Source organism: Schistocerca piceifrons, chromosome 1 (genome assembly GCF_021461385.2).
Source record: "Schistocerca piceifrons isolate TAMUIC-IGC-003096 chromosome 1, iqSchPice1.1, whole genome shotgun sequence".
Lineage (NCBI taxonomy): Eukaryota > Metazoa > Arthropoda > Insecta > Orthoptera > Acrididae > Schistocerca > Schistocerca piceifrons.
In genome coordinates this window covers 278018815-278034295 of record NC_060138.1, presented here as the reverse complement: position 1 = coordinate 278034295, position 15481 = coordinate 278018815, and the positions used below count along the sequence as shown (strand labels likewise).

Below are 15481 nucleotides of genomic sequence, written 5' to 3'. Positions count from 1 at the left end.
TGAGAATTCATTCAGTTTACGAATATAAAAAATACCTGTAACTTTAGGGCTCAGTTATGTATGATTCAAAATACCTGTAAAATTACTACTAAAATAACCGGAAAATATCGATAAAATGATGTAAAAATGATATGAAACATATGTAAACAGAATTACAGGATGAACTAGAGCAATACAAAACTTTAAAGGAGAATCGAACTAAAATTAAAAAATGATGATAAATTTAAAAATTGTGTGTTTTTCTTTAAGAAATCTCGTTCGTTGAAGATGTGCAAAATTGTTATATATCTGTCTTACAGCCATTGCCTACGAAGTATCTTTATTTTTATTTCTACACCCACACATGGGAGAAATTAACAGCAGCAAGTGAGGCAACAATGGGAATAATCAGATGAACCAGCAGTTTATTGTTAACTTTTACAAATGTATTCTTGAGCAACATTTAAGAGTTTTTTCTGAAGGCACGCCCATTGTTCGTTCTTTACATATTAAAAGAATCAGTTGTGTCATAAAGGGACGTTAAACACAAACGTAAAAAAATGATATCTCCCTTGAAAAATAAGCTATATGACAAAAAATACAAAATTAAAGATAGATATCTATAGCCGGAATATTCGAGATTTTAGTGACTGTAAACATTGCATATCTGATGACGAAAGACCATTTACATGTTAACAAACTCTGGGCATTACTAATAAGCTATAATAAAATAAAGCAAATCTGCCAATCAACAAACTACTACATGTGTACGTGGTCCCATAAAGAACGGTACCCATGGTGATAGTTCGATCTCGAAAATGTTGACTTACAGGTACTAAAATGTCACCCTCCCTGTTCCCATCTCACTAGGTACAAACCTCTTCATAAGCCTCAACTGGCAACACAACACAGTTGCACAACAAAACACACTCGGCAAAGTTTTATTCTTTCAAATTTCAAATAATGGTTAAAAATTGTCAGATGCTAATTTAAATTAGCGTATTGTATTATGTTCCTTTTCGTTTGCTATAGAAGTGTTCGAGGTTACTGTGTGGCCACTAATATCGCTACTTGTCTGTAGAAGTAGGCAATATTCGTCATTGGAACTACTGTCAACGAACATGATCTAGCAGGGTGTGGCGTGAGCTACCTTCATTTCCGGTACTTTCTAGATGAGTCTTGCTATATTCTAATAGGAACATTTTGCATAAATATTTCCTCATCCATCACAGGAAACCGCTCCAAGCGATCGCGCGAAACTCAAAGTCACTGGCATGCGGTCTAATGGACACTGTGCTGTTTCATTGTTGAATTGAAACCCCGCCCTCCCTCCCACCACTGTGATACGATTTCAGCTTCTGTTCTTTAGTCATCGCTCAGCTCGGTTCGGCATCGCATCGCGTTAAGGGTTGTGTAAATTCATTGTGAGTTGTAAGTGGACAGTGGTGCATGATTTTGGATTGCATAGACGTTTGTGCATTGTGAATGTAAAAGAGCAGTGTATACAGTGGCAAAATGACCGATATACGTAAGTTTTTTGCACCTCATAAGCGAATGAAAACTACAAATGAAAGTGGAGGTGTCAAAGAAGATACTGTCTATCAAGAGGTATCACAGGAAAAGGGTGAGTCAAATGCAGCCATCACTATTAAAAATTCCAGTATTTGTGCTGATGGAGAAAATAAAGACAAAACCAGTACCTCTGCTGGCTTCAAGTGCGTTGATGAAAAAGGTAGTAGTATCCTGGTCAGTATTCCCGATGTCGGAAATTACATTGAAAAAAAGGCATGAGCAGTGGTTTTAAGCACTTAAACAATAATTAGTGGTAAAAAAACAATTTATTGGCAGAATACAGTTCAGAAACATAAAATCTGGGAATATATACACGAGTGTATGGCCTATCAATGTGAGATAGCTGCCAGCCTAAGATACTTACCATTCAGTATGTTCACTGACCCCTATCCTAACTCGTGTCCTCTGCTTGTGAAAAAAATGGTTCTCTCTACAAAATCTGTTTTAAAATTGGACCTCAATAAATGAGTTACCATGTTTGAACAAGACAACATAGTTCAAAAAGAGCAAACTACTTCAAATTTTTATGAAAACATGAGGTATGTGAGACTTAAAGTGGCCAGCTGTTTATTTACTTGAAACATGGATTTATTTATCAAACAGTGGAAAATCCAGGATGGAATGTAACAAAATAATGAAAAGGATAGTTGCTACTCACCATATAGTGAAGGTGCTGAGTTGCAGAAAGGCACAAGTAGACTGTCAGAAAGTTAGCTTTCAGCCAGCAAGGCCTTTGTAAAAAATAGACAAAACACACACACACACACACACACACACACACACACACACACAAATGTAACTCCCACACACACATGACCACAGCTTGTGGCAGCTGGAACCAGAGATTGTGGTCATGTAAATGCGTGTGAGTTGCATGACTCTGTGTGTGTGTGTGTGTGTGTGTGTGTGTGTGTGTGTGTGTGTTGTCTACTTTTGACTTTTGACTTTCTGGTGGTCTTTTTGTTGTGCCTCACTGCGACTCAGTGTCTGTGCTATATGGTGAATAGCAACTATCCTTTTCATTATATTGTTACATTTTATCATGCAGTTATATATATATATATATATAATATATATATATATATATATATATATATAAACGTAAGAGTATTCTCAAACAAAAGTGCCTATCTACATTTATTCGTTGAGCTATGCAATGCATTGTCCTACAGACACATAGCACTTAGCCGTGTTCCACTTCTAAGGAGACCAGAGTGCACAGTATCACTGCCTCCCCTGCCCCTTTCTCGAGTGTAAACATGACGATGCTGCCATCCTTGCCAGGTAACTGGTTTGCTTTGCCGAGTAATACATTATGTCTGCACGAAGGTGTATACTTCTAACAGCTCAGAATTAAATTTTATAGCATTTTATGAGACCACAGAGAATAACCCAAATTCTTCCATAGCTCTTCATGATTTGAATTAACTGTAAGAGAGATTAACACTATTAATTCAGAGAGTCTGGGCTGAAGGTTACCTAAGAACACTCTAATACAGAGAAAAGGAAAGGAAACTGGTTAGATGTGTATGGAATATTGTTATTTTTTTAAACAGAGAAGACGATTTATTTGAGAAACTATCATCATTTAAAGTACACAAAGAATGGGAAAGCTTCACAAAAACTAAAGATAGTGAAGTGACGCCATAATGTAACTATTACTGTAAAGCCAGATAATTCCTCATAAATTCTTTGGTGAAAGTAAAGAGTCATTGAAAGTTCTGTAACACCCTGAATTTTTATGATATCTTGATGTACAAAGAAGTTATGAACATTAGTACAACAGGGAGGAAGTCAAGAATGTAGAATCCTACAACACACTGAATCAGTGACAACAGTCATTGGCAAACTAGGAAGGGTTGAGGGAGGGGGTGGAGTATGTTCTGCCTTTTAATTATCAATACATTGTGTGTGTGTGTGTGTGTGTGTGTGTGTGTGTGAGAGAGAGAGAGAGAGAGAGAGAGAGAGAGAGAGAGAGAGAGAGAGAGAGAGAGGTACCATATGTCAATCTGTGCCCATTTCAAAACTACAAAACTGAAGACATTTGCTCTTGTAGGTCATGCATCACTATGAACTGCATTGTTTGCCTAATTGCCACTCGATGAATGCCTTGGCATTGAAGTCAGGTCATTTTTTTCTACTCAGATTTTTATCCTACTCTATTCATAAGAGCTCCACATATAAAACTTCTGAAAGGCTGATTTTATCAGGGAGGATGCATCTTCCATAATCAGATCAACTGAGGGCATCAAAAGTATCAGTCTTTCCTGTTGAACTCGCTGCTTGATAAAAATGGTAGGGAATTTCAAGGTAACTGAACACTCTCCAGTGTCATTAGACCTACAACAAGTAGCTACTTCTGAAAGCAAACTGACAGTGATAGATGCCCAAAGGAGCAAAGTGTTTCCTGGATAACTAGTTAGCTATACTTGTCGAGTGCAATGCCTTAATGTCCAAGGGGGTCAATACCACATTAGTAGTGTAACCCATTATGTTGTTGTTGCTGTGCCAACATCTTGAAGTCATTGTTTGACATTATCTGTTCCTTGCCTAAAGGGGGAATGTCATTTGGTGATTGGAATTTGCACCCAAGCTTGTCATTATACTATGTGTCATTTTTAAAACAAAAGGATTCTTTGTCAAAACATCATATGATCCACTGATTTAAAAAAAAATCTTCTTTTAATTTATCTCATAACTTACAAACATTCTTGATTATTTATTTATTACTGTGTTTATTATTTACTGCTGTACTTCCAACTACCAGAGTTTTCATGTTAGAAATCCATTAATTCCAATAAGGTATTTTTTAATGTCTTCCATTGTAAGTATATTTGATACTGTGTACATATGAACTGATTTGGAATTGATCTTTAGATTAAGATGCTGTCAATTTAAATATGGTGTGTGACTATTTTCTGTCTTCACTGGCCTCTCAGAGAGAGAGAGAGAGAGAGAGAGAGAGAGAGAGAGAGAGAGAGAGACCATGGGATTCAAACCAAGAGATCTTGTGTCTACTGCTGGAACAACATCTATTTGAACCCATATATGCGTGAAGAGAGACAGTTTCCAGCAGAACAGAAGATATCTCTTTATGGAAAACAGTAAACTAAATGGAATTCGGTCTCTTGGGGAAGAAATTTAGATAAAAAAACGGGGACTTTCAAAATTTGAGCCTAAATGTTGATGGATGTCTCATCTTAAATTCCTAGTGTTAGAGCAGTGCAATTGAATCATAGTTACCTTACACATACTGCAAAAAAAAAGGTAACATTCCTTAAATCTTGTCTGCTGCTGTGAAAAGGTGTGCTCTTCGCTAACACCAGGAATGTAAAATCACTGTTCCTCACTTGAAGATGATGGTGGGACCTGTCAGAACACATAGTGAGACAATAAACCAGTGACTGTCACAGTAAACTGTTTTATTTATAAATAGCTGAACAACTCTGGTTTCTAGTCACATCAGAAACACAAGCATATTAAGAATTTTTTTTTTTAAACTAAACATAGTTTATTGTTGAGAGCATTTACATCTGTTTGTTTAATAGGTAGTGTGTGTGGATGAAGCAACAGCCCACGTTGATGCAGAGACAGACCGTGCCATACAGTGTGCTCTTCGAAATGCCTTCCAGCAGAGCACTGTTATTTGTATTGCGCACCGTCCTCATGCTGTTGCTGACTTTGATAGGTATGTAATGCAATCTCAAATTTGTGCTGATACTTTGTTTTAGAATTTGAATGAAAATATTGACTACTGTTGATTTACTTAAAAGCTTTGCGATGAAATAACATAGAGTCCTCTTCAAATGACCATTGGTTAGTTGGTAAATTATTTAGTAACCTTATGCATTGTTTTGTTCTTAATTGTAGCCTCAGATATAGACAAGCAATTGACTCTACATCCTTATAGCTCATAGAACCCGTTAAGACTTTGCCAGCCTTAAAAGCCATGAAATTTTTATCTATTCAGAGTAGACACAGTATAATTTGTTTGTTGCCACACAGAAGGCAGAAAATATATCTGTATATGTTTAGTAATTGTGTTATGCTGTGGTGTCCTATTATCCTTTGCTACAAACTGGATTATATTTTCATATAGGTATTTTCGTAAAGGTAAATATTAAAATCTTCTTTGACATATCAGCTAAACATCTTCTCAAATCCCAATCACATAATTATTAGGTTCTTCAAATAAGTAATTTCCTTGGTAAAAATAACTGCTTATTCATCACATCTGAATTTATGATAATGTTGTGTGTTATCAGTTACAGCATCTGCATAAAACAGAGTGACAGCTTATGTAACTTACATCTTCTCAGTATGAGGTATGGAACAATACTAAATTACAAAACATTATCCATTCACTGTGGTCGTACAGTTAACAATTTATCATATAGGATTGTATTGACATGCTTCATTGCACTAAATCGTGGCCAGCTTGAAATCAGATGTGGCAATACAGCTGTGTGTCAAGTAGAGCTCGTGCAAGGCATCATGATGGCCAAGGAGTATTGTAAACTGGTTGCAGACCACATTCATGCCTTCATGATGATCATGTTTCCCAAAGACGGTGGCTTTTTTCAACAAGATAATGCACCTTGTCACAATGGCAGGAGTGTGATGGAGTGATCTGAGGAACACAATGGTGAGTTCCAATTGATATGCTGCTCCTCCAACTCACCAAATCTGAACACAATCGAACACATCTGGGATGTGATTGAACGTGGTGTCAGAGGCCTTTGCCCTCCTCCTTGGAATTCATGAGAATTGGGTGACTTATGTGTGTAGATGCAATGCCTACTCCCTCCAGTGACCTACCGAGTCCTATTTGCTTCCATGTGAGGACACATCACCTCTGTTATCCATTCCAGAAGTTGACATACCAGCTATTAGGTAGGTGATCATAATGTTCTGACTGATCAGTGTATACAGAATGCATGAAAATACAGTGGACCAGAAAATGTGTAATATTACGGCAATACAATGTAGGTTTGAAAATAAATTAAAAATTAAATTACTTTTGAAATTTACTTACATAGTGGGTATTATCTGACTTCCACAAACAAAATCATCATTCAAATATATTAATCTTGGTTACATAATGCAGATGTCACAGCATAAAACTGAGAACCTATTCAGAAAGTGTCTGACAGAAATAAAACAGACATGCATGACATTGAATAACTGTGCCATAAAATGGTCACCAAAAACAGTAGTTCCATGTGCAGGCACCATTATATCAAGTCACACTGTTGAATTTACTAATGTGATGAAAGCCAGAGACGAACATCGTAGACTGTCAGTCTATGTGGCTTACTGTGTGGTTGACTGAAGAGAACTGATAAAGGCAGTTAACAAGAGTTACATAAACTGAATAAGTTTCATATATCTTTGGAGTTAGCGCAAGTTGTGATTTCAATTGCAACCAAGTTTTGGTTTGCATATAAGAGTTTTACATGTACATTACAAATATGTGCACAATATTTGCCATCAACAGTTACACTGCACTTGACAGTCATGCCCACATTCAGTCACCGACTCCAAAAAATGCGTTGTTTGTAGCTCTTGGCAAAAGATTACAAGGATGAACATGAGCATAGAGTATAAAGTGTCAGAAACAGAGTTGCACTTATCACAGTAGGAGCACATCATAAATGCCTGCATGAAGCCATCTTCCAAGTCACACTGCATTTGATCATCAAAACTACATTTGGTCGGAAGAAATCATTCCAGTTACTGTCCAGGAGTATCGAACAAAGTCTGTGAAGGTGGAGAACAGAACTGACTGTATAAAGTACACATCAGCAGTGAAATTGAATCTCTCAACAATGGTGTGAACTTGTAGTCATTTAGGATACTGTGATCTTCAGTCTGCTTCAGCACCACATTGAAATCTCAGAAGAATAGCGCATCAAGTGGCTGAATGTAAGGTGTGCACCCAGGAGGGATGATCTCCACTGTATACACCTTGTTTTACAGTTGGGTAGCATTGATATGAGTCCTGTCACAACATGTCCCAAGTGTATCAATCAGAAGAAGAGACTTCTTCATTGCACATCGGAAGTAGATGTCTTGAAGGAATTGTATCAGGATTTGGTTTTTGATTAGGCTGTATTTTGAGGCAACTTGAATCAGGCAGTCCAGACTGATCTCTAGGCACCTGATAAATTACCAGCATCTTTGGAAACATATATCCACTCGCTGACATAACAGGTTGGATGGTGTAGGAAAGAATTGTTGCACAATCACTCCGAAACCAAACTTCTCTCCCCTGAAGTGCAGAGCTCACAATGAGTGTACCACCGTGATCGGAGTAATAAATCTGTATATGTTCCATGGTTTCATTAGGGACATTCCTCCTTGTGAAACTCATCACATCTTTCATTCATGTCATCATCTGTATACTTGGTACACATTTTGTTGTTGCCCATGAGCCAAGGTGGTGTCTCTGTTTAAAACTTGTAGCCCATACATAGATAGATCCAGTGAATTGAGTCAGTTCTATTTCTTATGGCTTATCCAAACCCCGAGCACAAATATCCCTGTCATGAATGTTAGCACATAGGACAGTTGCCACCAACCTGAATTTTCCAGCTACATAATTGTAATTTTGAACACTGGCCTTCCTCCCCTTTCTGTACCATGTGAAGTAGATATAATAGATGATGCATGTCATGCACCTTATGATGTCATTTCTTTACTTCATTAAAGCATAATCATTTAGTTTTCCCAGAATCCTGAATGAAGTTATCTCCTTTGCCTTTCCAAAAGGTATGTCACCCCACTGTTTCCTCTTTGGTGGACTTGACAGATAGGCAGACAACTGGCTTCCATTACTTCATAACAACCTTTTGTCACTGTCAGATTCTGGATCATCCATATCCTTTTCACAATTAGACTAGTCTTCTTCTGTGTCTTCATGTTCTTCAATATTGTCTATCGTGTTTTCGTGATCTATATTACCTTTGGTTGCCACTGTTTCATATATCACATTGGTTAAAAATGCAGAGCATTTCTCTCCTTTACTGTAATTTCCGTAGACCTTCTTTTGTGTTTGTAGTGGCTAATAGTCATGCTCACTGTAATTGCAGAATTCATTATCACATGATTATTTTGACAGTGAGAGTAACATGACGCGCTATGAAATCAGTATGATGCTCTATGAAATCGGTAACACTACTAATTGACAGATTAAATTCTGAGGTGGATGCAACACATAGAGGGGTCACTATTGTACTGGTTTCCTTGCTCTTATGCATAAAGTCTGTCTGGTTTCCCTAGATGTCAGGTGATCTTTGGTATGGTACGGTGTGTGTTGACCATAAAATACACTGCAAATAACTACATTAGCTAGAGGAACACTGTTTATGGTTACTGCAGTTACTAAACTCACGTTACCATGGTATGCATGATTCACTGTGAGCAGAACATCACATCTTTGTAGCTCACAGTGTAATTGGCAGTGCATTTAGTTTATACATTTTTATAATCAGCACCTCAAACATATTCATAAAAACCACAACTCAATTGAATTTCAGTGACAATTTGCACTGACTTCCTTGTAAGTTGTAAATACATAATGTAAACAAAAGCACTTATGCCAGGAAATTTAAAAATTCTTTAGTTTTAGCATTTTGTTGAAAGGGGACCAGCAACTTTATTAAGTTTCATAAAATGTTTATTAACTATTGTGTCAGCAGTTGCAGTACTTATATTGGGTGACTAATTTCAAACCTTACAGGTTCATTTTCAAACCTGACCTACTGAGTTTACAAAAAACAGAACACAGTTGTCAGTGAACAGTGAATACAAAAGTGATATTACAAAAATAAGTTCAGATGCAATGGAAATTAATTATTTAAATACAAACAGTGGAAAATCCAGCATGGAATTTAACAATATTTGAAAAGGATAGTTGCTACTCACCAAATACGTGATATGTTGAGTTGCAGATGGACACAACGAAAAGCCTGTCAGGTAGTGAACTTTTGGCCAATAAGGCCTTTGCCAAAAATAGACAACATGTACACACATGCGCACGCACACGCTCACACGCACACACACACACACACACACACACACACACACACACACACACACACACACACGACCACAGTCTCTGGTAAAAACTGATACTCTAACAAAGAATTTTACTTTGGCCTGCTACTTCAGAATTTAATGCAGCAAGAAAACATAAATGAGAGAATAACATCAAAATAAAATTTTAGTTGCAAAGAAAATGTGCCACAAAACAAATTGCATACACAAATTGCATACACAACCATCTGCTGGCAGCAAAATATGTCAAACACCTTAGGATGAAGACTATGCAATACTTCATAACAACAAAGCCTTTTTGATGAGCATCACATCAGAGCTGTTTACATTTATAACAGGATGTGGGAAAATATTGCAATTTGTCATTTGAAAAGCACTACTTTCAAAGTAAATTTCCTTTTAGCCAAGATGTATTATGATACATATGAGAATGTGTGATTAATTTCTTAAATCACAGAGTGTTTGACTCTCATTCAGGACTGAATAATTTGACAATCAGCCACTTAGAAAAATTCCGGGCCCAGAATGCCAGCCATTTATGTCATTATTTAAAACATCAAGCAAATTTGTGTTTGATATGTCTTCGAGGAATCTCACATAAATAAAGACCAAGCTTTAAGGTTAGTTTTTCATATTTGTTTTAGTTCTTTCACAGGTTATAAATTATACAATAATGATGGTAGAAAGTATAAAAGTATAATTATCCTTAAAAAAATTTGTGTGTGGTGAATTCTTTAGCAATTTCACTCATAACTGGCTTTTCTATGGAAAAGTGAAAGTGCTTATCAGAACATTTATTCAGCCAGTTAATCCATAAAATATTCAGTGCACAACAGTGAAATTTATAATTGTGCTTGTCAGCGATATTCAGCTGCTGCGGTTTAAGCTGTGCTCTTTGGATCCTGTCTAACTACACCCCTTGCAAAAACCGTAAAACAATTTCACGACCAGTATTATAGGTGAAAGCTTAGCTTGGCATGTAGCTAAACTGAATGTATATTAATTTTAACTATTAACTTTTCCTATTTGTGTGTTTGTGCTTTTTAACAGCGGTGTTAAAATCGTCTGACTGCGGCACAAGTCCTATGCTCTGAATATCTGCTGTCATTGACTGGCAAATCACATAACAAGAGCTATGATTGGCTGACAAAAGTGCACCGTAATATCGATTTCAGTGCTTTGAATGTTATTGTGTTGTAATTGGTGTAATTTGTACTTAAACTTTCGTGATACAGAAATATGCAGTGTACATGTTGCTCCACATCAGAATCCATTGTTTTTTGTTGGATCGCTTCCTAAAGTGCTGGGAAGTTCTATGCTGGTATATAATACCTTTGGCATTCAAAGGATTTGTAAGTTATACAGCTCCAAGGGAAAGTATATTGTCTCTTAACACAGAAAAAGTGTATTTTCACCAAGAAAAAAGTGTGTTTTGTTGTGGGAAAAATGTACTTTAACTGAGAAATCCAGGAAACATCTGGGAGCTTTTTTTCTTGTCCATGTGTACACCCTGAATGAAATATATCACATTTCATGCTCCATTACAATTTTTTTTTTATAAATACTGATGGTTGTCTTCTAAAAGTCTACATACATAAATATTTTACATAATAAAACATTTGAAACCAATACATATGATTTGTTTGGTCAATAAGTTTTGTAAAAACAATTACTTAATACTGCTAAAAGAGTGTCTCACAGCATAAAATCATTATGACATCTAATCATGTGTAACCTTGTCCTTCACTCAAAGTGTGTATCCCTTCATGTGAGTCCTGTTGTCATAAAACATAGAGGACAAATACTGAGATACAGATACTCAAACATTTTACATAATTCGAAACAGTTTTGCATTACTCATGGCGCTTGCTGCATGAAAAACCGTTTTTGTATACTGCCCCTATGATTATGCCACCAGTCCAATACAAACATAATGATGTGACATAACTTAATAACTAGACCTGCTAATTCAATTACAGACACACGTAAGTGCTTGTCCACGAAACTCTGTTTCAAATTCAAACATCATGATATAACATATATACTGGCTTGACGTGCATATCTAATTCCAGATTACACTCAAATGATAAAGCTTTCTTGTATGAAACACTGTGTTATGTATCATACAGTGGACAGTATTTCCTATTTATTTTCTGTGAGACCATCATACACTATTTTGGACACCTAATGCTGTAATTGAAAACTGAAAGGGCTATTATGTGTAGACTGCATGCAAAAACCTTCAAACCCTCAACTAAAAACAAAATAAAATTAAATTAAAATTAAGAAATAAAGTTTAAAAAGTCAAGAAATAAAATTTTAAAAATCAGGCCTTTGTGTGCGGTCTCCATGTACGAGCATTTTTGCACTTCATCTGGACACACTGTTTAAAAACATTTTATCCTAGATATGCCATACACACCTTAGACCCCGTTAATACCCTTGCATTACCATCTAACATTTATCGGGAAATGGCAGTGGCATCCCAGAGTGCATATTAAAGACACTGGTGACATTAAGTGGACTTCCAATGATATATCCATGTGTAACTAAATACATGGGTAGACGCAGAGTGCTTACATTATGCTATTCTTGTCAACATAAATTGCAATAAGCAGTTCAAGAAATCACAAAAAAAAAAAAAAAGAACACTCCAAGCACCAAGCCAATTAGGGGAGCATCACTGTATGATGTCAAGCTGTGGTTGGTCAGTTGACACATCCACTTATAGAATTACTAATCTTAATGTGGCAAATAGTCTTTTGTTTAGCCCCCAAGATGCCTAAGAGGAGTGCAACTATAACAAAAGAGTGAAGTATTCAGGTTAATCTGATAGTATGAAACTATTATATGCCTTTATGTTCCCTCTTGTACCCAAATCCATAACTTCCACTTTTTTTTAGAGGATTAGTTTCTATAAACAGTAATTTGGGTACAAGAAGATACATAAAAGCATACAATGGCTGAATACTAACACATTAACCTGATTACTTCACACTTTTGTTATGGTTGCACTTCTTATGGGGGTCTTTGGGTTAGACAAAAAAACTATTTGCCACACTAAGAATAGTGTTTCTGTAAGTGGATACAACAATTGACAAATTACTGCTCATCATCATACAGTCATGCTCACCAAATTGACTTGGTGTTTGGAGTGACTTATGTTTTTTGTGTTTTCTTGAACTGCTTAATACAATTACGTTGACTCGATTAGTGTAATGTAAGCCCTCTGCGTCTACCCATGTATTTAGTTACAAATGGACATATCATCGGAAGTCCACTTAATGTCACCAGTGGCTTTGCCATGCACTCTGGAATGCCACTGCCATTTCCCGATAAATGCTAGATGGTAGTGAAAGGGTATTAACAGAGTGTAAGGTGGGTATGGCATGATATCTAGGATAAAATGGTTTTAAATAGTATGTGCAGATGACATGCAAAAATGTTCGTACATGGAGGCCGGACACAAAGGCTTGAAGTTTAAAATTTTATTTCTTGACTTTTTAAACTTTATTTCTGATTTTTAATTTAATTTTATCTTTAGTTGAGAGTCTGTGGGTTGTGCATGCAGCCCACACATAATAGTCTTTTTAGTTTTCAGTTACTGCATTAGATGCCCAAAATAGTGTATGTTGATGCCACAGAGAATAAATAGAAAAGACTGCCCACTGCATGATATATAACACAGTGTTTCATACAAGAGTGCTTTATACTGGATATCATATCATTTGAGTGTAATCCATAATTAGATATGCATGTCACATCAGCAGATATGTTGGATCATGATGTTTGAATCTGAAACAATGTTGTGTAGGAGAGCACTTAAGTGCACCTCTAAGTGGATTAGCATGCTTAGTTAGTAAATTATGTCACATCATGATGTTTGTATCAGGCGTATGGTGTAATCATAGGGGCAGAAAAAAAAAGGATGTTCATGCATCATGTATGACCAGTAACTCACAATTGTTTGGAATTATGTAAAATGCTTGAGCATGTGTACTTCAGAATTCAATCTCTGTGATCTACAACAACAGGACTCACAGTAACGGATTTGAACTTTGAATCCAGGACAAGACTATTTCAATGCTTGATGAGATGTCATGATTCTGTGCCATGAGACATTGGCTAAGCAGGATGTTTTTAAATGTTTTATGTATTTAAACTACTTACGTATGTAGACTTTTGGAAGACAACTATCTGTTTTAATAACACAAAATTTGTAATGGAACACCAAATGTGATATGTTTAATTGTACTTTATTTTAAAAGTGAATAGTTAATAAAGGTGCTGTGATGCCCCCTGTTTTAATTCGAAGGGTCCATTGGCTGTGGACATGTACTTGAACATAAAATGCTTTATCTTTTGTTCAAATATGTAATATTGGGTGAGGACTTGTGCTTGTACACAAGGTGCGATGCTAGCATCATTGAAATTTTTCTGGTACAGTTGGCTGTATTGAACCCGACTTTGATGCTGACTGGGTAAGAGGCATGTGTGGACTGTAGCATTCATTCTGCAAGCATTTATAAAGCATGTGTCACCATGTTTATGCTTATTATTAAGACAAGCATTGTCACTGTATTCAAATAATTAATTTCTGTTACATTTGAACTTTTTATTGTAATACTACTTTTGTAATCACTGTTCATTGACAACTATGTAGTGCTTTTTGTGGCCCCAGTAGGCCAGGATTGAAAATGAACCTGTAAGGTTCAAAACTAGTCGCCTAATATAATGTTGCAAATGTTGACAAAATCATTAATAAACATTTAAAGAAATTTAAAAATGTTAAGAGGTGACTGTTGTACCTCTTCTGCTATATGAAATATTAAATACAACAATGCCCTAGTACACCACAGATCAGTTGCAAAGCAATGTTTCATAACCATCTGTTGAAGAGTACCTACAGATTGTATATAATCATTTTATGAAACAGTCTATGAATGTTTGCCATATAAACATTCCATTCTATAATGTAAGAATATATTGCAAAGCAATTGTGTTCATACTTATACTAGACAAAATTTTAGATGCAGAAACAAAAAAGGGTGGATGATAATAATAACATGTAGGCACAAATATAAGGGTGTGGAGAGGGAGCTCAGTTGGAAGTGGTACTAGAATAGAAACTATAAATGAATATGCATATAATAAGGTGGAGGCTGGGTATTAGGGATGAAGGGTACAAGGAAGGAAAATGGAGGGGGAAAGCATGGGATGGGGGGTAGAGAGATGTAGCAGAATAGAGTATACAGATACGAGAATAGGGTTGGGGTGAGGTGGTGAAGATGAAAAGGTGGGGTGGGAAATATGGAGGACAAAAAGTTGGGGAACCAGGAGCAGAGGAACAGGCGATATAAGAAAATTAAGTAGGAATTTACAGAATGTAACTTAAAGGGGAGGACAAGTGAGAAAAAGAGACTAAATAGGAACAGGGTAAAAGGAAGGAACGTGAACCTATAACTTGAATACTTATATAAATGCTAATGTATCAGAGCAGTAATGCAGTACAGTTGTATAAGTTCATAAGGAAGATAGTAATTACAAAAGAATAAAACCATATAATAAATGGATATTAAAGCCAGATAGTAAAATAACTGAAGTCCAACAGGGAAATCCTACAACTGATGTAAAAACACGTGGAAAGATTGGAAACTGTGATAAATATAACAATCTCTTCAATTCAAAACGGTAGAGTGGAAAATTTAATATATACAGAAATCTCTTCACGTGATAGTATGGATCATACCAAGAACAGGTAGTAAAACAACTCAAGTCGATCCAAGAGAATGTACAATAGATGTACAGTCATAACAAAAGGAAGTGTCTGCCATGAATGGGAACTACAGTAAATACAGAGATCTCATGATGT

At 36.1% G+C, this 15481-nt stretch overlaps 1 protein-coding gene across 6 annotated transcripts in view; it reads left to right on the top strand.

Annotated features, from left to right (window-relative positions):
- The window catches only part of LOC124789025 (ATP-binding cassette sub-family C member 10), a 388717-nt gene that overhangs the window by 363027 nt on the left and 10209 nt on the right, over positions 1-15481 (top strand). For all 6 annotated transcript variants that reach the window (XM_047256314.1, XM_047256328.1, XM_047256320.1 and 3 more), the window contains one exon: positions 5100-5239. In XM_047256314.1, the coding sequence (XP_047112270.1) occupies positions 5100-5239 (140 nt within the window). The remainder of the gene's footprint in view (positions 1-5099; positions 5240-15481) is intronic.